Source organism: Grampus griseus (genome assembly GCF_964374135.1).
Source record: "Grampus griseus genome assembly, chromosome: 19".
Classification (NCBI taxonomy): domain Eukaryota; kingdom Metazoa; phylum Chordata; class Mammalia; order Artiodactyla; family Delphinidae; genus Grampus; species Grampus griseus.
The window spans coordinates 43799930-43822951 of NC_139013.1; the positions used below are offsets into that span (position 1 = coordinate 43799930).

General features: G+C 45.7%; 1 protein-coding gene across 1 annotated transcript in view; it reads left to right on the forward strand.

The window, feature by feature from the left end:
• PMFBP1 (polyamine modulated factor 1 binding protein 1) overlaps positions 1 to 22120 on the forward strand; it is a gene marked incomplete at its 3' end in the record, with an annotated part of 42545 nt that extends 20425 nt beyond the window's left edge. The window contains 19 exon segments of the mRNA XM_082677824.1: positions 2682 to 2852; positions 3837 to 3947; positions 6672 to 6798; positions 6896 to 7053; positions 8470 to 8710; positions 11109 to 11298; positions 11463 to 11616; positions 12554 to 12721; positions 12986 to 13123; positions 15188 to 15352; positions 15911 to 16078; positions 16384 to 16551; positions 17371 to 17474; positions 17975 to 18049; positions 20236 to 20474; positions 20894 to 20905; positions 20908 to 20975; positions 20979 to 21090; positions 22116 to 22120. Coding sequence (XP_082533950.1) covers positions 2682 to 2852; positions 3837 to 3947; positions 6672 to 6798; positions 6896 to 7053; positions 8470 to 8710; positions 11109 to 11298; positions 11463 to 11616; positions 12554 to 12721; positions 12986 to 13123; positions 15188 to 15352; positions 15911 to 16078; positions 16384 to 16551; positions 17371 to 17474; positions 17975 to 18049; positions 20236 to 20474; positions 20894 to 20905; positions 20908 to 20975; positions 20979 to 21090; positions 22116 to 22120 — 2574 coding nt within the window.
• Positions 22121 to 23022: the final 902 nt, after the last annotated feature.

Sequence of the window (23022 nt, forward strand, 5' to 3'; positions counted from 1 at the left end):
TCAGTCTTTTTAAGTTGTGCTAAACTGATGGATGGGGAAAAAAATAGATTTTCTCAATTTTTATTTCCTTTAGTTCTAATAGCTGTGGGTTGGGTTCCCCAGGAAGCAGACTCTGAGACAGACTGGTATGCAGGACGTTTTTAGAGAAAGCTCTTGGCATCAACACCTGGGAAGGGGAAGGAAGCAGGGTTGGGCAGATGGAGAAGCTGGGCTCTGATGGTCCCAGCAAAGGCCTCAGCCAACCTCACGGAGAGCTCTTGGGCTGGAAGGACCTTTAGAGCTATTCTAAATTCGGGAGAAGGGAGCTGGCCTTTATAGCTCCATGTTGATCAGTGATTGGATGTGAGCTGTCTTCCTAGGGAGAGACATGACCTTGGGCAAAAGTTTTCTTCAGCCCAGGCAATCCCCAAGAGGGCTGACAGCTGAGGCTATCTTAGGGCATCACCCCCAGCAGCTGGAGGAGTAAATCCTTCACTGCTGAAGGGGATCTGTGAGGCCCATCACAGCTCCCACCTTGTGAATGAAGTAGTGAGCCTGTTCATAAGTGTATCGGTCCTGTGGATTTCTCTTTTACGAATTGCTTTTAAATCCTTAACCAATTTTTTATTGGGTTGTTAGTCTTTTTTGTGTTGACTTATAGGAGGTTCTTAATATATTACAGGTAATAATGCTTCATTATATAAGTTATAAATATTTTCTCCCAGTTTGTAACTTTTCATTTTCTCTTATTAATGGTATTTTTCAACATACAAAACTTTTGAATTTTTATGAAGTTAAATCTCTTAGCTCTTCTTTATAGATTCTAGGTTTTATGTCTTGTTTAGGAAGGCCTTCACTACCCTCAAAATTGCAAAAGTTTATCTTATATTGTCTTTTAGCACTTCTTAAAATTTTATTTATTTTATTTATTTATTTTTAGCTGTGTTGGGTCTTCGTTGCTGTGCGTGGGCTTTTCTCTAGTTGCGGTGAGCGGGGGCTACTCTTCCTTGTGGTGCGCGGGCTTCTCATTGCGGTGGCTTCCCTTGTGGCGGAGCACGGGCTCTAGGTGCACGGGCCTCAGTAGTTGTGGCACGTGGGCTCAGTAGTTGTGGCTCGCAGGCTCAGTAGTTGTGGCACGTGGGCTTAGTTGATCCACAGCATGTGGGATCTTCCTGGACCAGGGCTCGAACCCATGTCCCCTGCGTTGGTAGGCGGATTCTTAATCACTGCACAACCAGGGAAGCCCTAGCACTTTTATAATTTTGTATTTTTATGTTTTTAGCTTTAGTCCACCTGGAATATACACATACATATATATATATAATGCACACACACATATATATATTTTATATATACATAATGAGAGTATCATCTTACTGTTTCTTAACTTTTTTATTGTTTTCCATTCCTTTTTCCACATAGACACTGAATTATTTATACACTCATGGGCAGCTTTCATGCTCAGTGAACATGAACTATTTCTAACTTTGCCTGAAAAAGCCCAGTTAGGGAGACAGTTTAATGGAGAAAGTATCTACCATCCAAACTAGGACTTTTTGCTCTTTTTTGCCTGTCTGCGTCAGTTCACCCCATTATTAGTGCAGACCAGTGAACAGGTAGTAACCTTCATGCATGATTTCAGATGATCTAGAGAAAGACATTTTTTAAAAAAACGCACTTCTAGGAAAAGAGCCATATTCATGGTGATGAGAGTGTCAATTGGTATGTTTTCTTTGAAGGACAATTGTGCAATATCAAAGTTTTAAATAGATCCAATTTAAATAGATTACTACTTCTACAAATTTAATCTATACATAAACTAGAATAGGTACTCAAAGATTTATGTGCAAAAATATTCATTTCAGCTTCGTTTTAGAAAAAACTTGGAAGCAACATATATTCCCATCAATAGAAGACTGGATAAACATATTTAAAAGCAATTTAAAAGAGCAAGATAAAAGCACATGTACTAACATGGATAAATTTCTAAGGCATCTTGTTGAGAAAAAAAATGTTTCAAAAAGACAAAATAATATATGTATTCTACAATATTCATTTATATGTATGTAAATGTATAGAAAGTTCTAGAAGGATATGCACAAATTGTCATCTCTGGAGAATGCAGCAAGTATGGGATTAGAGGTGGTGGTCAAAGAGAAATTTAGACTTGCCTGTAATATTACAATGTTTTAGAAAGATTACATATATATGTGTGTGTGTATTACTCGTGCAGTTTGAAATTAATTTTAAAAGAAGAGTAAGATAGATCCACAAACAGCAATATGGAAAATATCCTAAATAAGTGGCCAAGTGAAAACACAATGTTTAGAATAGTATGCAGAAGGCTTTCATTTGGTAGGGGAAGAGTAGAGGGTTATATACTTATACATATACGCATATATAAATATGCATAAATTATCCCCAGAAAGATATACAAAAAACTGGGAACACAGACCGTCATGGAAAAGGGGACCTGTGTCATGGAGGGTCAAGACTGACTTTTCAGTGTATTCTCTTGTGAACGCTTTGAACTTTTTACCGTGTGTGCACTTAATTTTTTTCTTTTGTTAAGGAAGCTCTGATTCACATATATGAATATAAACTTTTAGAATACAGGTCTAGAGATCTTCCATGTTCATGGCATATTGAAATTGACTCGAAAATTATGAACAAAATCAACCTATTATTTTTAAATATCCCAGGAGCCCAAGAGTAATGGTGATCATTCAAAGGTGCATATATACACTTCTCCCTGCATGATTCAAGAGCATCAGGAGACCCTGAAACGACTATCTGAAGTCTGGCAGAAGGTCTCTGAGCAGGATGATCTAATAAAGGAACTTCGAAATAAGCTAGCCTGCAGTAACGCTTTGGTAAGTGTCTCCTTCTAGAACATTTTCCCAAGAGACCCAAAATAAAGCCATGAGGAAAGAGAGGAGGGGAAAAGAGTCACCTAAAGTAATCTCTTTTCCAGTACTCCTCAAATGTCTTACATATTCATGTCCCTGCCTCTTGTTCATATTCTCCATGGTGTGCATCCCCCAACCCACACTAAGATTCTAAAGAGACTTAAAATCTCACGCAACAACCAGGGTGTCCATCAGTAGGGAAATAGTTAAAGAGATTAAGAGAAATGATTGAAGAGCTATCCATATTATGGAATAATACACAGCCAAGGAAAAAGATTAAGCAGATCTGTAAGGGCTGCATGGAAGATATTTGCGATACACTGTTGAGAAAAAGTTGCAGAATCTTATGTATAGTTCAATCCCACTTTTGTTTTTTAAAGTCTTTGATCGTAATATAGAATTATATACTGTAAATTGCCAATAGTGCCCCCTCCCCCTTAGTAGAAGTGAGAGAGGGGACAATAAGTGGATAGGAGAGTCTCACTTCTTATTTTCAATGCTTGGGTTCTATGTGAATTATTTTCAACAAACAAGAACAAAAGTTTCATATTTTTTTAATTTTAAAAAACACGTACACATTCACCCACTCCAAAAGAAACTTCCTTCTTTATTTCTTGAACTTTGAATCCTATCTTCTGAGAGATTCAGTACGTCTTTCCGTCACAGCCTCCAAAGAATCTTCTTCTGCCTCATAAACTGGACTGCACAGAGGATCAAGAGGGAGTCCAAAATGTGGCCATTGACGGACTTGAGACAAATCACTGTCTATGCCTTAGTGAACCTTGATATAAGATTGAGAACATAATTCCTTCTCCTTAGTTTATATAATATGAATTATATAATGCTGCAACAAACTTGGGCTGAGAAAGGAACACCCTGCAAAAATAGCACTAGTAATAAGCCAGTTGCATTGATCATCCAGCGTAACTGACTTGTGCTGGGTTGCAGGTTCTGGAGCGTGAAGAGGCTTTGATAAAATTACAAGCAGACTTTGCTTCCTATACAGCCACCCACCGACATCCCTCTAGCTCCTCAGAAGATTGTGAAGACATCAAAAAGGTGGGAGAACTTTTGCTTATGTGTGCCTGGTAGGATTGGGCCGAGTTGGGTTTGATTCTGGGTTCTCCTACTTGTTAAAATATTTATACTACATTTTATATTTTATTTTATATTTGTGTCACTTTGATTAGCCCTGCCACAAGGATCGTGTATATAATGTATGCCACACCCCCAAGGAGTGCGTCTGGCATGATTAGATTTTGGAATTGAATTTTGGAATTGCACCTGTCTCTTAACTCACATCCAATGGTACATCTAAACAAGACAGAGGCTCCTTTTGGCTTGCTAGCTTCAAAAGAACCATCCAGCCTTCTAGTTTCTGGCTGGAGTTGAAAAGCAACAAATTTAGGGAAGATTATTAATTCAAATCCACTCCCTTTAAAAAAAAACTCTTATGTTTTCAAAATTCAAAGCCATCTCAAAAGTTGATTCTAATAATGAATAAGCATTTAAACCATGGAAACAAATCACACGATTTGACCAACAAATATGACAGTGAAAACTAGGTTAGGGTCCCTTCTAGGAGGTCTGAAGTCAGTCATGCCTGAACTCGAGGTACAAGGCAAAGCCAGCCACACGAGGCCATGCTGATGCTGAAATAGTGGCAAAGCGGAGTGGCAGAGAGAGTCAACACATCAGCTCTCCAAGGGATCCTCTAGCTGGGGAGTGGAGATGCTTCTTTTTCCAGGACTTTCTGATCCCACAAGGTTTGGATGAACTTTGGAGCTCTTCCTTGTACATCTGTCAATATTTATTTTAAAAGTCAGTCCCATGTTATTCACATCCTGACCTACAGCAAGATCTCATACACTCCATGTTTGTTTTCTTTTTGTCTGAGAAATGTCTTTATTTCTCCCTCACTTTTTAATTTTTTATAGTGGTAAAAAACACATAACATTAAATTGACCATCTTAACTATTTTTAAGTGTACAGTTAGTTGTGTTAAGTATATTCTCATCGTTGTGCAATAAATCTCTAGAACTTTTTCATCTTGCGAAACTGAAACTGTATCTACTAAACACAAATTCTTCTTTAATACTCCATTTTCTAAAATGATACAGACTTCCTCCAGAAACAGAATCCACTTTCACCCACCATTTTGTATATCCTACCCAAAGCCTTCACATTATTTGAACATTCTATTCAGGCTAGAACTACCCACATCACAGTTAGTGCCAGCCGTCCTCTCCTCCCTCAGCTGGCCTGACACACACTGGGCCTTTGAGTCGCTGTAGGGCCCACACCCAGGTCAGACGGTGATTGCCCTGCATTTCTCCAGCTGTCCCCCTCTGTCTTCTTGCTGCAACCCTCCTTCATTGTCAACTGTGAAATCACATAACTATCTCCCCAGCATCCCCTGATGCCCAGACAACTAATTGTTCCTTCTTGGCCACGTGTACATGTTCCTTCCTGGTTTCTCTGGTTACAGCCCCTTCCCCTCTCCTTCAGGGTAGAAGCCAAAGTTCTTGCTGAGGGACTAAGAGCCCTCTGTGATGTGACTACCCCCTAACTTCCTCACCTCCTCTCCTCCTCCTTCTCTCTCCATCACTCACTCCACTCTAACCACATGGCCTCCTGCATGTTCTGCCCCCAAGGCCTTGTCATCAGCTAGCACTGCCTGCTCCCCCAACTGCAGAGCTCGTCCCTCAGATACCTCAACATGGCTCACACCCTCACCTCCAGCAAGTGCCTGCTCAGAGGCCACCTTCTCAGTGAGGCCAACCCATCTATCCTATTTAAAACTGTAACCCACAGCCTCGCCCCTGCCTGCCCCATACATCTCCATTCCCCTTTTGCTGTTCTGTTTCTTCCATAGCACTTATCAACTTTTGTTTTCTGTAAGTCACTACTTTACGCTCTTTGTCTGTCTCATCCCACCAGAAGGTCAGCTCCCTGGGGTTAAGAATTGGTGTCTGTGTCGTTTGCAGCACCTACAGTGCACACAGTGCCTGGCACACAGTAGGTGTCTTATCAATGACACTGAGTGTTACAGGGAGGAAGAGGGGGCTCCTTTTGTGAACATTCCATTCCGTGTGGGCATGAGAAGAAGTCTGCCATGTCCTTTCTTTTTTAACTCTCTTTTTACTTTTTAAATTGAGATATAATTGACATACCAGAAAACTCACCATTTAAAGTGTGCAATCAGAATGGACTTGAGGACATGGGGAGGGGGAAGGGTAAGCTGGGACGAAGTGAGAGAGTGGCATGGACATATATACACTACCAAACGTAAAATAGATAGCTAGTGGGAAGCAGCCGCATAGCACAGGGAGATCAGCTTGGTGCTTTGTGACCACCTAGAGGGATGGGATAGGGAGGATGGGAGGGAGGAAGATGCAAAAGGGAGGAAATATGGGGACATATGTATATGTATAGCTGATTCACTTTGTTATAAAGCAGAAACTAACACACCATTGTAAAGCAATTTTACTCCAATAAAGATGTTTAAAAAAATAAAATAAAATAAAAATAAAGTGTACAATCATTGGTTTTTAGTGTATTCACAAAGTTAGGCAACAGCACCACTAATTCCAGAACATTTTCATCACTCCAAAAAGAAACCCATATCCACGAGCAGTCACCCCCCCATCCCCCCTCCCGCAAACCCTGGCAACCACTATTCTGCTTTCCGTCCCTACGGATTTGCCTGTTCTGGACACTCAGAATTCTATAAAGCTTTCTTCCCCCATGTCCTCACCCTGCCCTGCTCTTCCATCTGCCCAGATACTGAAGCACCTGCAGGAGCAGAAAGACAGCCAGTGCTCGCACGTGGAGGAGTACCAGAACCTCGTGAAGGATTTGCGCACGGAGCTAGAAGCCGTGTCAGAAGAGAAGAAAAGCATCATGGAGGGTAAACCGTGGGCCAGCGGGCTGCAGCAGAGGGTAGGCAGCCAAGGAAGCCGGAGCCCCGCTCTGAGCAAGAAGCGCTCTGTCTTGTCCCGCTGCAGACATGTTGAAGCTGGAGCTGGACCTGCACAGGCTGCGGGAAGAGACATCTGCCCGCTTGGAGAGGAAGGACAAGGAGGTCGTCATCCTGCAACGGCGACTGCAGGAGCTGCAGGTGCAGTTCACTGAGACCCAGAAGCTCAGTTTGAAGAAAGACAAGGTAAGGCGAGGAGCTCCGTGGTTGGAACTGCCAGCAGGGCCCTGTGAGGCCAGGCCTCGGCAGAGGCGGGCTCTGTGGCCCCACACTCGCTGTGATTGCTTGGGGAGCACCCATACATGCGCAGTGAGACTGCGGTGCTTCAGGCCCAGGGGCAATTCTGAGCTCTTCCTTGGAATTTCTCATGGCACGTAATAAATAAATAAAACATCAGGAGCCTTAATAGAGATGTAGACTCTGTGTAAGAAAGGGGTTCTTCCCCAGCCCTGCAATAGTGAGTTTGGGACACGCTCGTATTATTCCCTTATGCTTTTGTTTATGCCTAAGAGTAGAAAGAAATGCTATAAAATAATGTGTAGCCTTATTCACAATTTCATGTGAATTTCAATTCTTTAATTACAAATAACTTACAAATATGCAAACCAGGCAGTTTGAAAATATTAGTGGAAATATGCCCTAGAAGGTCTGTAGTTACCAACGTAAATCAAGCTCCTAGAAAAGCGTAAGACTGGAACCAAGGGCAGAAAGACTGAAACCAGCGCAAGTTTTTGTAGTCAGTACTGTTTCAACTCTAAACTTTTATCAGAGCTAGTAGAAATAATCCAATTGATTTGAGTGGCTGGTCATTCAAACTTCCTATTTCAAGGTCTGGAGGTGATTCACCAGTCAAAATGGAGGTATTTGGAGAGATGTTGAAGAAGCAGCAAGGAGTCTGGATAAGCAGCTTCGAGTCACTCATATATTCATTCAACAGATACTTTTGAGATCCTATTATATGCCAAGCACTCTTCTAGGCATAAGAATATAATAAAACATGTGCCATCCCTACTTTCATGGAGCTTACATTCCAGTCTTTAGAGACAAACAAATAAAACTAATATACAATAAAATGTTAGGTACTAATGAATTCCTAAAACAGCTTGGTGGCTGTTTTCCCCAGAGTGGTCGGGGGAGGCCTCTTTGATAAGGTGACATTTGGGCAGACATTTGAATGAAGTAAGGGGGCCACCCAGGCCAAAGTCTTGAAGAATATTCCAGGCAGAGGCAACATCAAGGGCGAGTGCCCTCAGGTGGGAGTCAGCTCGGAAGCAGAGAGGGTGGGGCGGCAAGATGTGAGGTCAGACAGGTAGCCAAGAACCAGATCATGAGCGTCCCGGGACGTCATTGTAAGGACTTTGGTCTTTTTCTAACTGAGATGGACCCAGTAGAGGTTTTGAACAGAGACATAACAAGATCTGACTCGCATTTGTAAAAGCCCAACTCTGACTGCTACAGGGAGGCAGGGAGCCCAGGTGGAGGCTATTGCAACATCCAGGCAAGAGAAGACGGTGGCTGGAAGAGGGCTCAAGACAATCTCTAACTGACTTCGCCCTGCCGCTGCTCAGGCCTCTATCAGCATTAACACTTTGCTTTCCTCAGCTCCTCCAGGAGAAAGATGAGATGCTGCAGGAGCTAGAGAAGGACCTGGCGCAGGTTAAGAACACCCTCGTAAAAAAGGAGATGGAGTTGGAGAAGCAGCAATGCATGACAAGAGAACTCGAAGTTGCCATCCAGGAGGAGAGACGGGATAAGTGCAAGGCCGAGTATGGGCACCTGGGAGCTGAGATCAAGAAGCTGAAGGACTGTCTCGAAGATGCCAAACAGCAGCACAGGCTGGCTGGTGAGGCCCCCGGGCAAGCACTGTCCCCACACACTCCAACCCATGGGGCCAGAGCAGCCCCCTCCTTTCCCCAAATGGCCGTGTCCCTCTCCCTCACCGCTTTCTCACTCCGATCTCCTCATGATCTCATCTCATCTCACAGCAGTTAGGACCGCCCTCTAAGCTCCTTCCTTCACCCCAACCTTACCTTTCCTCTGAAGCCCCCATCACACAGCAGGTGCTCGGGTTGGGAAGGCAGACCACTGCTCTCACACGCCCACCGTCTTCTCTGCAGTCTCAGCTGAAGGTCCTCTCCTTTCCTCACCACGGAGAGCACAGGGCTCTGTACCTTGCTTCTTTGTACCACATTCCTCTCCACCTTCTCTGGGACCTTTGTCACACCATTCATTTCTTCCTTCCCTGGTTTTTAACACTCTCCTTTTTTGGTCTACACACACATTTGCTTGCAGTGTGGGTTGTGTCCTTGCTCCTTTGCCCAAAGTGCTTTCTCAGAAGTCACCAGTAACTTCTTGCCTTGGAAATGGGGTTGCCTTTGAGTGATAAAAATGTCCTGGAATTAGATGTTGATGGTTGCACAACTTTGTGAGGCTACTAGAAACCACTGTACTGTACACTTTAAAAGGATAAATTTTATGTTATGTGAGTGATGTATCAATTTGGGGGAAAAAAAGAAGGTCCAAAGCATGTCTTCCTTTCTCGCCCTCCTCTAACTCTCTGGGTGTCCACACTGTTGGTCCCCCGTACCTCAACGGTTGTTTATTAGCTTTGGAGACACAACAGGTCCCTTGTTCTTCCATAAATCTCACCACTGTTTCCTCTTTTCCCTCCTGCCTTTTCCCTCACCCATCTCTAAGATTCTGCCCTCTCCTCTCCTCTCTACACTCATTCCTTGGTGAGCGCCTCTGCTCCTTGTAGCTGCATTTCTCTGCAGGTGACTCCAATGCCTAGAGCCCCAGCCCTGACTTGGCACCTGGTCAGTCTTGTCTTTAGAGACTAGCTCCACCTGACCAACCCACCTTCCCCACTAACCCAACATTCCCAAAGCTGAACCTACTCTCTTCCCTATTAAAAAAAATCCTCCTCCCTTCTTCCGGGTGTATAATTATCTCCGTAGTGACACCATCTTTCTTCCAGTATCCCAGGCTTAAAAAAACGGAGAGAAAAGTGATATTTAAGTAGAAATGATAGGAGAAACTACCGGAAGTGGGGAGATATTTGGTGTAGAGAAACCCCAGTAAGCACCTTACTCCTTCATACCCAGTGGAGGCAAGGACGTGGGCTAAAAGGATATTGTCAGAAGTCTTTCTCCATTCTAATCCATTCCAATTTTCCTAAAGCACTCTTTCCTTTATGGCAGGTCCCTACTCAAGAACCCACTAAATCATGTCTAAACATTTCTCTCAGGCTTTCAGCGTCCTCCAAAACCCCCTCTAGTCCATCTACTTCCTCAATTCTGTCTCTCACCATTCCTTCCCACTTTCCTTTCCAGTTAAGCTGATATCTTCCCATCATCTTCCCACATGCCCTCCCCATTCCCTTCACTGTGCCCCCCACCCCGAGAATTCCCTTTCTTCTCCTTCTTCTAAGGCCCAGCTCAGCCTCTGTTCCTCCATAAGTCCATCTCCAACTGTACTTCCCCGCTTTGGTCCTCCTTCCTGAGTTCACAGTCAGTGTGAGTTTAACATTACTGTGTTCTCTATGTCAGCTCCCTCACTAGACTCTAAACTCTATGAGGGTCAGGATTTGTCTTCAATGACAGGATGAGTCGCAGAAGAGATACCAAGCAATTTCAACCAATTTATTTAATTTTATTCAAGAAGGAGTTCACGGCTGGTGGGTAGTTGAAGACAGATAATTCATCAGAGCTCCTTAGGAGTGATAATGAGATAGAGAGAGATGAGGACAGATTGGAAATTGAAGTAAGTCACAGAATGAAGGAACAGACTTTTGTTTTTTTTAGCTACATTGGGTCTTCGTTGCTTCACACAGGCTTTCTCTGGTTGCAGTGAGCAGGAGCTTCTCTTCATTGTGGTGTGCAGGCTTCTCATTGCAGTGGCTTCTCTTGTTGTGGAGCACGGACTCTAGGTGCACAGCCTTCAGTAGGTTGTGGCACGTGGGCTCAGTAGTTGTGGCATGCAGGCTCAGTAGTTGTGGCTCGCAGGCTCTAGAGCTCGGGCTCAGTAGTTGTGGCACACGGGCTTAGTTGCTCCACAGCATGTGGGATCTTCCCAGGGCTCAAACCCGTGTCCCCTACATTGGCAGGCAGATTCTTAACCACTGCACCACCAGGGAAGCCCCAAGGAACAGACTTTTTAACTGGTCTCATTTGAGAGTCTGATCTTCACACATACTCCCTTCACACATGGACATGCCCCGGGCTATCTCCTGTCTTCTGCAGCTCAGCAAGCAGCCCAATATAAAGAAGAAGCCATTCTGGCAAAGGGTAACCTGGAGGATTGCCATAGGAAACTGCAAAGCTGCATTTGCCTGGAGAAGCAGAAGGCAGAGACCATCCAGGAGCTCCGGAGAGAACTTCAGAAGCTGCAGAAGGATTCCCTAATGGCAGAGGAGGAACTCGCGCCCAGCAGGTACCACAGGTTCCCCTCCAGACAGAGTCTCTGTCCCTCGTAAGCCAGTTGGGACCCTGTGGGATGCTGCCCAGGAGTTGGGTAGCAAGCCCCGGGCAGCCAGCCCACAGTCCACCGACGTGGACCCTGAAGTCCATCCACCTGTTTTTGCCATTTTGCTTTAGGAAACGGATAGAGGAGCTGACATCAGAATTATCTGAGTTCTCCAGAAAGCTTGAAATTTCAGAGAAGGAAAAGAGGCAGCTTCAGAAGACAGTGACTGAGCAGGATGTAAAACTGAATGACCTGCTAGATCGTATAAATCACATTCAACACCAGGTGTGGAGGGCAAGTAGGCAGCCAGCTCAAGCATTTGCTCTGTTTCAGATTAAATGCATTGCTCTTGGGAATTCCCTGGCTGTCCAGTGGTTAGGACTCCGAGCTCTCACTGCAAAGGGTCTGGGTCAATCCCTGGTCGGGAAACTAAGATCCCACAAGCTGAGCGGTGTGGCCAAAAAAAAAAAAAAAATTGCATTGCTCTTTATTTGGGAAGATGCCACCACCAATCCATTGCAAACTACTTGTCCAGAATTTGTTTTAGAATGCTAAGCCAGCCAGGCAGCTCCAGTTCCCACAACCAATAATAAGCATTTTCAGGGGCCAAGCTTAAAAACAGTCAAACGACAATATTATTTCTTTTTCTAGGACTCAAAAGCTATCCTCTCAGTTGATTTAAAGTTTTTTAACTTTGAATTATTCCTTTTGTGCTTTTCTAAGATTTTTAAAAATTTATTCAGAGTATTTTATGTGGAAAGACTTGGTAAGTAAGTGGGACCTGGATCTATAAATAAAATAAGTTGGTATTTCTAATTGAACAAAGAAAAACTGTTGCTGAACCTAAGAGGAAACTTTTTTATTAAACACGCTAAATAACCAAGGAGTTGTCCTCATTTATTTATTTTTTTTTTTTGCGGTACACGGGCCTCTCACTGTTGTGGCCTCTCCCGTTGCAGAGCACAGGCTCCGGACGCCACAGGCTCAGCGGCCATGGCTCACGGGCCCAGCCGCTCCGCGGCATGTGGGATGTGGGATCTTCCCGGACCGGGGCACGAACCCGTGTCCCCTGCATCGGCAGGCGGACTCTCAACCACTGTACCACCAGGGAAGCCCTGTCCTCATATTTATTTCAGCCATCCCTGTGCACAGTTGTCTGGGCTGGGGGTTTTCTCCGCAAAAATATGGTGCCTGACTTGCAGCCCCGTGTTTGTTTTCTCAGAACAGGAAGCAAGCCTCCTCCAAATGCAGTCTAGAAGAACAGCTTCAGGAGGAAACCAGGTTGCTGGAGGAGAAAAAGGAGCAGCTGAAAAAGAGTAAAGAGCAGGAGAAGCTACTGCAGCAAGAGCTCGAGATATTCCGACAGGAAGGAAAAAAGAAAGAAAAGATGGTGAGGAGAATCTGGGAAGCCTCGGGATTAAGAATCCAAGGCCAGACCTGAGCCCACCTGGGCCTGGTGGGATACAGAGGCTGAGGGTGCTCAGACTTCAGGAGAGAAGGGAGGGAGGGTGAGAAAGACAAGTGAGGAGGGCAGAGAAGGCCTGAGATACATGGGGTGCAAGGTGGAGCTGTGTGTGAGGGCAGAAGGAGGGGCTTCTGCAGGAGTCTAAGATAACACCTCCATCTGGGCTTTGTTTCCTTAATTGGGGAGCAGTCAAAGGAGAATTTGAGAAAGTTGGAGGAGGAAAATGATAATCTCAAATCACAGTTAAAGCAATGCTCTGCGCAACTGGATTCCTCTCTCTGCAAACAAAACAGCACCCAGCAAATCAACCAGGAGCTGACTCGTAAGGTGAGTAGACAGAAACCCCAAGGGGGTGAGAAATTTGAACCCTATGACCCTTGACCTGAAGTTGGCACCTAGCTCTCCTCCATCACAGAAATGCCACTAACTGCCCAGCCCATGTGCATTCTGGGGCACCGGAGCCCCCACTTCCCTCCTGAAGTGTCACCCACTTGCTGGCCAAGAAGTATTTCTTCCACATGTAGAAGGTCTTATTTAATATCTGGTGGAGCCCCAAACCATCTGGGCTTTGGCATCAAGGCTTCCAGAGTTGCATTTTAGACCAGAGTTGAGTGAGCCCATTGTTCGGGGCAATTTGCTAGGGAACACTTCCAAAAATAGTCCCAAAGCACAAAAATGGGATGAAAGGGGACATGGTTATATTTCATTACACGAATAAAGACAAAAGGAGTAAATGGCATCTAATGTACGTGAGGCACTGTGCTCACATTCAGTCATCATTTACTGACCGTCTACTTAAGTCCTTGGCATGCCTTCCATCTGCTGGTTTACAGAGGAGAGAAAGGCTGAGGCTCAGACTGACTAATTGGTAAGTGATGGGATGGAGCAATATTTGAACTTGGATCATCTGGCTCTGCCACCTGACCTCTTTCCCTTCATCCTGAATGGCAATACTTGCCCCAAATGAGCCCATTCCATATTTCTGGACAAGAAAAAAATACAGCATCTTGATTAGGTAGTCTCTTGAATTATAAATGAGAGACCAAGCAGCTCTGAGTCCTTCATAATAAAGAGTTCATCTTAAAATACTATGACCATTCTAAGTGTACGAATAGCACTACGCAATAGAACTCTCTGTGATGATGGAAAAGTTCTAGATTAGAGTTACCTGATACTATATGCACTAGCCACATATGGCTATTGACTGCTCGAAATATGGCTTAGTATGACTAAGGAACTGAATTTATAAGTTTAATTTTAGTTTTATTGAAATGTAAATAGTCTCATGTGGCTAGTGGCTGCCATATTAAACAGCAGAGGTCTGAGGCACTGATGTTTCTGGAGTTTTGTCACTCAGAGATATAAATCTCTCCTCTAGTGGGATCCAGAGTTGAGGGCTGAATCACTCAAATCCCCAAGGAACTGCTTTCAATATAAGGAATACTGCCTAAGTATTTAATATAGGCCTGTTATCACATTTGCCAAAAGAAAGGGAGTTATGTAAATGTGCAACTAGAAGCACTAATTTCAGAATTCCTTTGATGGGAATCCAGAGGCTGGAGGAGTTTATGTGTGTGTAAGCATGTTCAATTTTTTAAAAGCATGCCCCACATATAACAGACTTTTTGAATCAATGGAAACAGCCATTAGAAAGAGGCTTAGTTTTGCATTCTAAACTGCATTTCCTTTCATCGGTAGTCCATATTTCAATTTTAAACACACTCTGTCGGACCTATATGTCCAATTCATCCCTAGTATTGCCCAATGCACTATTTCATTCCGTCCAAATAAATCATTTAGTATATTTAGTGAGCACCTATTATATGCCATGCTCTGAGCTACAGGTAGTGGGGATACAGCGATGAAGAAAGCACACACAGTCCTGCTTTCATGGTGCATCAGGTCTAGTGGATTATGTCAGGAGTTGAGGCATAATGCATGCCACTGAAATGTTGCATCGTATTTCCTAACCTAGAATTGGATTCCAGGTTAACACTAATCCTAACCCTAACCCTAACCATGAGACAGTTAACTATTAACAGAAACCATCCAGTTACAAATGTAGGACCCATGCTTGGCTGGCACACGTCAAAGGCTGCGGAGTCTGTGAAAGGGACTTTTCGTGTATTTGACACATCATGGCCCAGTACTTCCAGTACTCCTTGTATTGGGAAGACATGCTATCTAGAAAGGAAGTGTGGGAGAGGGGTGCAGAAGAACCTGGAAAGGCAGCTCTTCCTCTTCCAACAGTGAGGGGAAGTGGGCATTATCACAGTCTGCTGGGCAGGTAGTTAGTGCAGGGAGGAGAGAGCCCTGTGCCTGTCCATCTGTGGACACAGAGGATGCCTCCACGGCCATGAACCTTGACAGTTATGTTCCCCCTCCCTAAAGATAATCCTTCAGAAGGAGACCATGGCGAGTCTGCAGATTCAGCTGGACAAGGCTGCGGCAAAAGAGAAGCAATACCTCCAGACCACGGTCAGTAAAGATGTCTATGAGGAGGTATGCCGGAAGTCAGCCTCCTGCCAAGACGACCTAACACAGGCCCTGGATAAGGTGGGCTACACCCTCTCATCTCCGGGGCTGTTTAATATCCAAGTTATCCCAGCAGCATGAAAGGTGAAGGAGTCAATTTCCTGCATAACTGGCTGTCACCAAGGCCATCTGCAAACCCTTGCATTGGCTGGGATGTCTGTCCAGAGAAGGCCTGCTTCTCCCTAGTGAGGCTTTGGGGAAGAGGGGGATAGAGGCCAAATCTAACAAGTCTTTCTGCCCATGGGTGACCCAGGGGCAAGGTTTTCCCAAGACCTGGATTTTTCAGGGAAATTCATGCTGCATCCCTGTGCTAATCATGCCTGGCTGATGAGCTCATAGAATTGGAAAGAGAGGAAACGGGAGAGGGGCAGGGGAGATGCAGAAGACTGACCGTTGTTACTTCTCACCCCTCCCTGGGACTCTAGGCGAGGTGACCAGGACCAGGTGTGTCTGTGCCACCCTGGGCAGAAGAGAGTAGGGGCTGTGGGACTGGTGGAACCCTTCTCCATTCAGGACTCAGCACAGAGGCCCAAGCGCAATGACAGCCGTTCTCCCCCCAACCCTTTGTCTTTACCAAAGCTCAGTCATTCGACCTCAGAGACAAAGAGTCTTCACCAAATTCTGACACAGGCCCAAGACAGGAAGATTCAGCTGGAAGAGGAAGTCATTGCTTACGAGGAGAGGATGAAAAAGCTGAATGTGGAGTTAAAAAAACTGCAGGGCTTCCAGCTGCAGAGTGAGCTAGAGGTGAGGAGCGGCCAGGGGCCCCGGCTGCCGTCCTGCCCAGGGCCCCAAGGCCTCTTCTTGCCCCACAGCTGTGTACTTCGCACTGAGCCGGTCCCTTCGGCTAACAGGTGCCCTCCCTTTTGCTGGGCTCTGGGAGCTTCAAGAAGGCGGCAACTATCAGAGCAGGGGCGTCCTCTGCTGGCCGCTGGAAATAAAACACTCCCTCATGAACCTCCCAGAGAAAGCGCCCTCCCGCCTTGTCGCGGGTCCTCCAGGGTCAGGGTGTCAAGCTGGGGTCTCCCTCCTCACTGTGCGCTACCGAGCAGGTGCAGGCCTTCGACAAAAAGCTGGAGGACATGAGCAACCAGGTGCTGCAGTGGCAGAAGCAGCACCAGCGGGACCTCGAGGTGCTGGCCGCTAAAGAGGAGCAGCTCAGGGCGTTCCGGGAGGAAATGCGCGCCCTGAAAGAGAGCCTCCTCGCGGACGGGACGGAGGTGGGCACTCCTCAACTCCCAGCCGCTTCCTCCCACTGCCCCAGAACATCCCACGACCGCCTGCGTGACAGACACCCTTTGGTGGGGGTGGGGGTGCCTGGGAGCAAGGAAAGGACACCCCCTCTATTCAGTACAAAGCGGGGTCTGGGTGTTCCAGGCCCACAACGGCTGTCTCGACCCAACCATCTTCCCGTGACTTTGTTGATAGAGATATTGAACAGAGCAAAGGTCCCAATCCAGAGGAGAGAGAATGCCATCTCCATGTCAGGTACACCAGCAGCCCCGACTTAGATAATCCACGGCTCAGTCACCCTCCAGAGCCCCTCCTGACACTTTCAATTACCCTGCAGTAGAATCGGCTAAGAGCTCTTTGTGCACGTCTAGCTCTCTGATCAGTGAAGTTTGTAGCAGGAGGCTCCCGGATATCCTTGGGGTGGCCACAGGGCCTTTGCCCAAATTAGAAAAAAAGTCCTCCCTTTCCACCAGATATTTTTTCTTTCATCTGTTTTTAAAAAGGCTTAATGTATTGCTGTTTTAGAATAGGTCACTTTGCTACCTTTGGCCTGAAAATCATTATTATAAATGTACAAACCTACTTTGTCTCTACTATAAGTGGTGTCTGCTCACAGATGTCACCTTTGTGATAATGCACTGCTGGAGGTGGAGGCCTGCAATGGCAATTCCAACTCTGGCCTCAGGGTTGGACAGCAGAGTCAATGTTTCTTCTCCCAGGAAGAGAGGAGACCTGATCTGGGAGAAGGGAGGTGACAGGCCTGTGCTCCCACCCCCTTACTATCTCATTTACTTCTTGTACCGAAGTCCTGTTGCCTGTCCCAGCGGTCTGCGCCTAAAGACACCTGCAGGCTGCACCGAGAGAACGATCAGATTATGTCCAACATGGAGCAATGGGCAAAAGAGCAGAAGTAAGTGCGGAAGAAAACAGTAAGGCAGGCTTCCAAGGGCTGGAATCACACCTGTGCCAGAGAATAGTGTCATACACACACACACAGCCCTCCAGGGAAACTGATCCAGTCTCAGCCCACACCCAGATGCTGGGAATAAGATGAAGGGGCCGCAACCCTTCAGGCGGGTTCAGAAAGCCCCGCCCACTTGGAAATGGAGCAGCTTCCAGACAGAAGGGATGCTCCTGTGGGTCAGATTTCCTCTTCCCAGCCTGGTGTCGGGCTTCACTGCCTGGATCCCCTGAACTCACTTGGGATCACAGTGATTTTGCTTGGGAGTGTAGAGGGTCCTCTTAATTGCCAGCTGCTAGGAGGGCTCTAGCTCCGGGGACGGGGGGATGAGCGGGGGGTCTGGGCCCCGAAGAGGCCTCGCCAAGAACACCCAATGTCCTTTTCAGCCAGCTCATGCTCTTACCCACAGGGGTCTGGGGAACTCTTTTCTTCTGTGAATTTTATTACAGGATCGCCAATGAGAAACTAGGAAACAAACTCCGTGAACAGGTCAAATATATCACCAAGCTGACTGGTGAAAAGGAGTAAGTCATCCCACGCCCCCCTGGCTGGAGCTTGGGCCCCAGGGAGAGGAGTCAGCCAGGAACCAGGGCTGGCTTTTTCACTGGATATGTGGAGAAAGACCCCAAGTCCCAAATCTGCATCCATGTGACCTTGGGCAATACCACTTGACCTCTTTGGGCCTTAGTCCCCTCACCAACAATAAAAAAAGGGGTTAATCATCTCTATGTCCCTCTCCACTGTCACCTTCCACAGTCTCAGAAGTCAGAATGCTGAGAAGGAAACAGGAACTGAAAAGCAGACTGTATTAGTTAGGGTAGTGGCTAAGCTGTGGTAACGGAGAGCTCTCCAAACAAAGGGACATAGAACATAGAAGGAACACCTCTATGAGGTGAGCAGTCAAGGTTGGTGGGGTCCTTCTGTCCCATGTGGTCATTTGGGTCCATCTACTTGCAGCCTTGGTTCACCCTCATGGTCAAAGCTGGGTCAGCATAGAGTGTGGTACGGGAGGAGTGTTGGAAGTTTGGGAACAGAGGCAAAAGTATGGATGTCTAAAACTGAGATTTCAGAGGTGGCATAGTAACAGGTAATGACAAGCTCCAGGGCAGTGTTTCCCAACCTTTTGTCAGGGAACACTTAGAAAATGAACACCTTTGTTTGACACACTGAGAGGGTCTTGGATGGGGTTGCTTATGGTAAAGGTGACCAACCAGCAGCTGTGCCAAACCCTGCTCCAAGGGCTGAGGTATCGCAGCACACCTGGGACCCATTCATGCAGCCCCAGTTAGAAAGCTGTGTCCTGAGCTTGGACCATAGGAAAGCGTCTGGGTTGAAGGAGAAGAAAAGATCACTGGAATAAGGAGGTCAAGGAACTGAAGGGCCAGGGCTTGGATGAAAAGTACAGGATGCTGAAAGCATCAGGGATGCTGACAGGAGTGGACCAGAGAGAGTGGCAGAGAGCCAGGGAATGAGGGCATTCGAGGACCCTACCTCCAGGCCCAGTGGCACAAGGAGCATGGCAACAACATGAAGAGCTACAAGGGAAGGGGTGTCTTCACTGCCAGCCAGATTTATACAGAGCAAGAGGGCAGAGAATACGCCCAGAGAAGCAGTTGAGGATGAATTCTCTACTTGATTTCCTCTAGAAAATATCATAAAATATTTCACTAGGACAGAAACACTTTCTGAAAGGATTTAACTAAAGGAGAAATTGTCAGAATCTGAAGGTAGCCGGGCACCAGGCTTTTTCTTATATTGTGCCAAGTTCTGGCAAGTGTTTTGGGTTTTTTGTTTGTTTGTTTCACAAAGAACTCATTCTTGAGTTTGCTTGACCCTATTTGAAGGAACACCATCTTTTAATCATAATAACAAGAGCTCAACTAATATTTATTGCTTACTCATGAGGAGCACTGTTCCAAGTGCTTTACATGTGTTAACTTATTTAATCTTCATAATACCTCACACGTTCAGTGCACGTATAATCCCCATTTAAGGATGAAGAAAGGGAGAAACTCAGGCTACATAATTTTCCCATGGTCTCTTGACCAGTAAGTGGCAGAGTCAGAATCCCAACTTGGGAAGCCTGGTTCCAGAGCCCACTGTCACTCACTTCTCTCAACACTGGTTTGGAGAAATAAGGCTGTTAGTATTAACAGTTGCCATTTATTGAGCCACAGGAGGTATGCTCAGTTACCTTTCCCCTCACCTACACTGGAGCTGCCATTTCTTCCATAAAATGGGGACAAGTAACTTGCCCAAGCTCTCGACAGAGCTGGGATCCCCTGTGTTCTCAACCTTTCAGCAAAGGGAGGCAAAAGAACTTGGGCTTTGGCATCAGAACTGGATGTGAGTGTTTCCTAGGCATGGCTGTGAGAAACTGAGGACATGTGATCAGAGTTGTTCTGGCTCTTTGAATCCAATTTCTATCATTTGTCAAACTGGATTTTTATATGAACCCCAGAAGGCAGATCAGACTCAATGGTCCCCATCTAACAGATAAGAAAACTAGCCCAGAGCTGACATGACACAGTGGGTCAGGAGTGCTGATTCTGGGTCCACCCCAACCCCAGGCCTGGGCTTCTTCCTGGGGATGCACATAGGCCTCCATTTCCACAGAACATGCGTGAGAGCACGAGCTCTGGAAGGAACTGGGCGTCCACGGAACTGGAACAGACCAAACACCCACCTGTCCTTCCCTCTCCTTCCCCAGCCACCTCCACAATGTAATGGTCCATCTGCAAAAGGAAAACAAGAAACTAAAGAATGAAATAGAGGAGAAGAAGCTGAAAGCTGGGCCCTCAAGGGTATGTACCAAAGCCCTATGGCCAAGCAAAACAGACCCCACATCAAGGGGGAAAGTGTATGGCACCTTGGACTGGAGGGGGATAACCCAAGATGTGAGCCAAAGAATGGACATCACCAAGTCTGTCGGGATGCCCCACTGCTCAGGTATGTCCACCATGCGGCTTTTGCTACTTACTATGGTGCTGTCTTTCTTAGTCCATTGGGTCAAAAAAGAAAAAAAAACGTATTTTGAAGAGATCACTGGATTGGAAATTCAAATAGGGGAAAAAAACAAATCTTTTGCTTATCTATTCTGGACCAGAGATCATTGTTTTCTCCTCTGTAAAGGGGGAGGCAAATGAATTAAGGCTCATCCTGATTTAAGAATCTTTGATGTTACCCAAGTGCCTCCTATCTCAGACCTATCCCTTCCCCTGACCCAGTCCCTTTTGGGAGGTGTGAGGATAAGAAGGGAACAGGCAGAATGGGCATTTTTCTCCTCTAACGTGTTTTGGAAGCCTCACAAGAATGCCCTGGTCTCCTGTTCGGCCTGAGTCCAAGGCTACCTTTTCTGCCACCTGTAGACTCCATGGTACCCCCAAGGTAAGAAGTCACCTGCAACAGAGCTGCCTGGCCACGAGACTAGTCCTTGAGAAATCACTTCATTAATTTCTCCTCAAATCAAGATTGTCATTTCCTCCCTGTTCCCTCAGGTTCCTCATATTGCTAGAATCAGCGCCTTGCCCTGAGCATCATTTCCATGCATGTTTTTCAGAGGACAGTGAGTTCCTATTCCTCTCTTGACTTGGATCAGCTCTAACCGGAATATGTCAAGGTCCAAGCCTATTCTGCAAGATGCTAACGTTTTATTGAGTTTTGTCTACTTCCTGCGGCAGAGTGAGCCTTGGAACCCTACTACCATCTCCAGGCCCAAACTCTAAAATAAAGACATGAGCACAGCAGCCTCAGTGAGCTCGTGGTGTCTTGCAGACAATTCTGCCCCCTCAGGTCCCCAGCAATGTGTTCATCCCTATTTTCCCTAAATTCTAAAACATATAGTTCTCTTTGACATACATAGGGGAGCTGTAATTCCCAAAGCAAGCTTCTGGATTATCTGGATTCGTTTTTAAACCAACAAGAGATAATTAGTTCCTTTTTTATTCCTTCCATCTCTGTCTGGAATTTAAGAAGAAAAAGAAATATCTAAAAACCTCCGAAAGGAAAGTAATCCTGAGACCCAAAAGAGAGGAAGAGAAATAAATGATGCATTTTCCAAAGGCAGGAGGGAGAGATAGCCATCTGCTTTCTCCCTGGCTGCCATATTCCTTCTTTTAACAATTTTATTTTTCTCCCCAGCCAGCTCAGTACAAGAAAAATTCCATTATAACAAACTCCAAGGACAGCTAAACTATTTTATTGTGGCTGGATTTTGTTAAACTAAGTACATGTCTAGAATTTCTATTTCTAGTCTATAGAAAATTGAAATAGCTAAAGGTAAAGTAAGAGAAAGAAATGAAAGGGCTTGCATTTCTGGAAGAAGGGAAAGGAAAAGTGAAGGAAGAAACCCACTAGTTGATAGCAATTCTTAAATATCTTGCCTCCCTCCCCAGCCAAACAAAAGCCAAGAAAATTTTCTGCTAATAGCAGCAATGTGTTATATAGGATGCCCCTGCTAGGCCTTGGGAAGGGCAAGTTCTGGAAATGCAGTGTGAGGCAGGAGTGATGGGCACATCTGGTGGTTTCTATTGTGATGGTCATTGTCTGGTTTTTAATGCTCTTTTGACTGTGTTCCTTCATTTGGTTTAGAATAAGGATACGTGTTCTAGAGAAAACAAAGACTGAAGGGTCTGGTACTAATGAAATGGCTTCTAGTTCTAGCCTGTGGCCCATTTATTCAAGTAAAAGTTCAATGTCACTAAAATCCCCAGTACAGTCTACTAAAAAGGCATTTTGTCTCTTTAATTTACAAAAAGTTTTCATATATGTTGGCCAAAGGGACAATATCTGGGTACTTTGAATGTTGTACTTTTTCCAAAGTTGTCTTTCACTTCCTATAGTGTGATTACACCAGAGGAAAGCAGGTAGCACGCTATGGGGAGCAAAGGGGCAGGAGAGCCAGAACCATGTCAGTACATCACCCAGCCGTGTGGCCTTGCAAGCCCAGCCAGGTAGGAGACCCAACTGAGTGGAGGGGCTGAGCTTGGAGAAATGAAGAAAGGCAGGAGAAAGGGCAGGGAGCCCGAATGTTGCCTGCCTCTAATGCTTTAAGAAATAACCAAAGAAGTGAGTTCTTTAAAAGTTGACATTAAACAGACATGGTCTCTGTATGAAACTATAATGGTGGATGCATTTGTCCTAACCCATAGAATGTACAGACACCAAGGGTGACCCCTAATGTAAACTACGGACTTTAGGGGGTAATGATGTGTCAGTGCAGGCTCGTCAGTTGTAACAATCGAACCACTGCGGTGGGCGATGCTGATAGTGGGGAGGCTGTGCAGGTTTGGGGGCAGGGGAAGCAGATATAGGAGAAATCTCTGTACCTCCTGCTCAATTTTGCTGTGCACCTAAAGGCACGTTAAAAAAAAAATAACAAAAAAGAAACGATTATAAAGCTAGGACTTAGCCGAGGGGATTACAAATAAAGCGCTTCAGCCACCCAGTCGGAGGGTCACTCAGATTCTGCTACTTTGGGGGCCGCAGAATCCTTTGT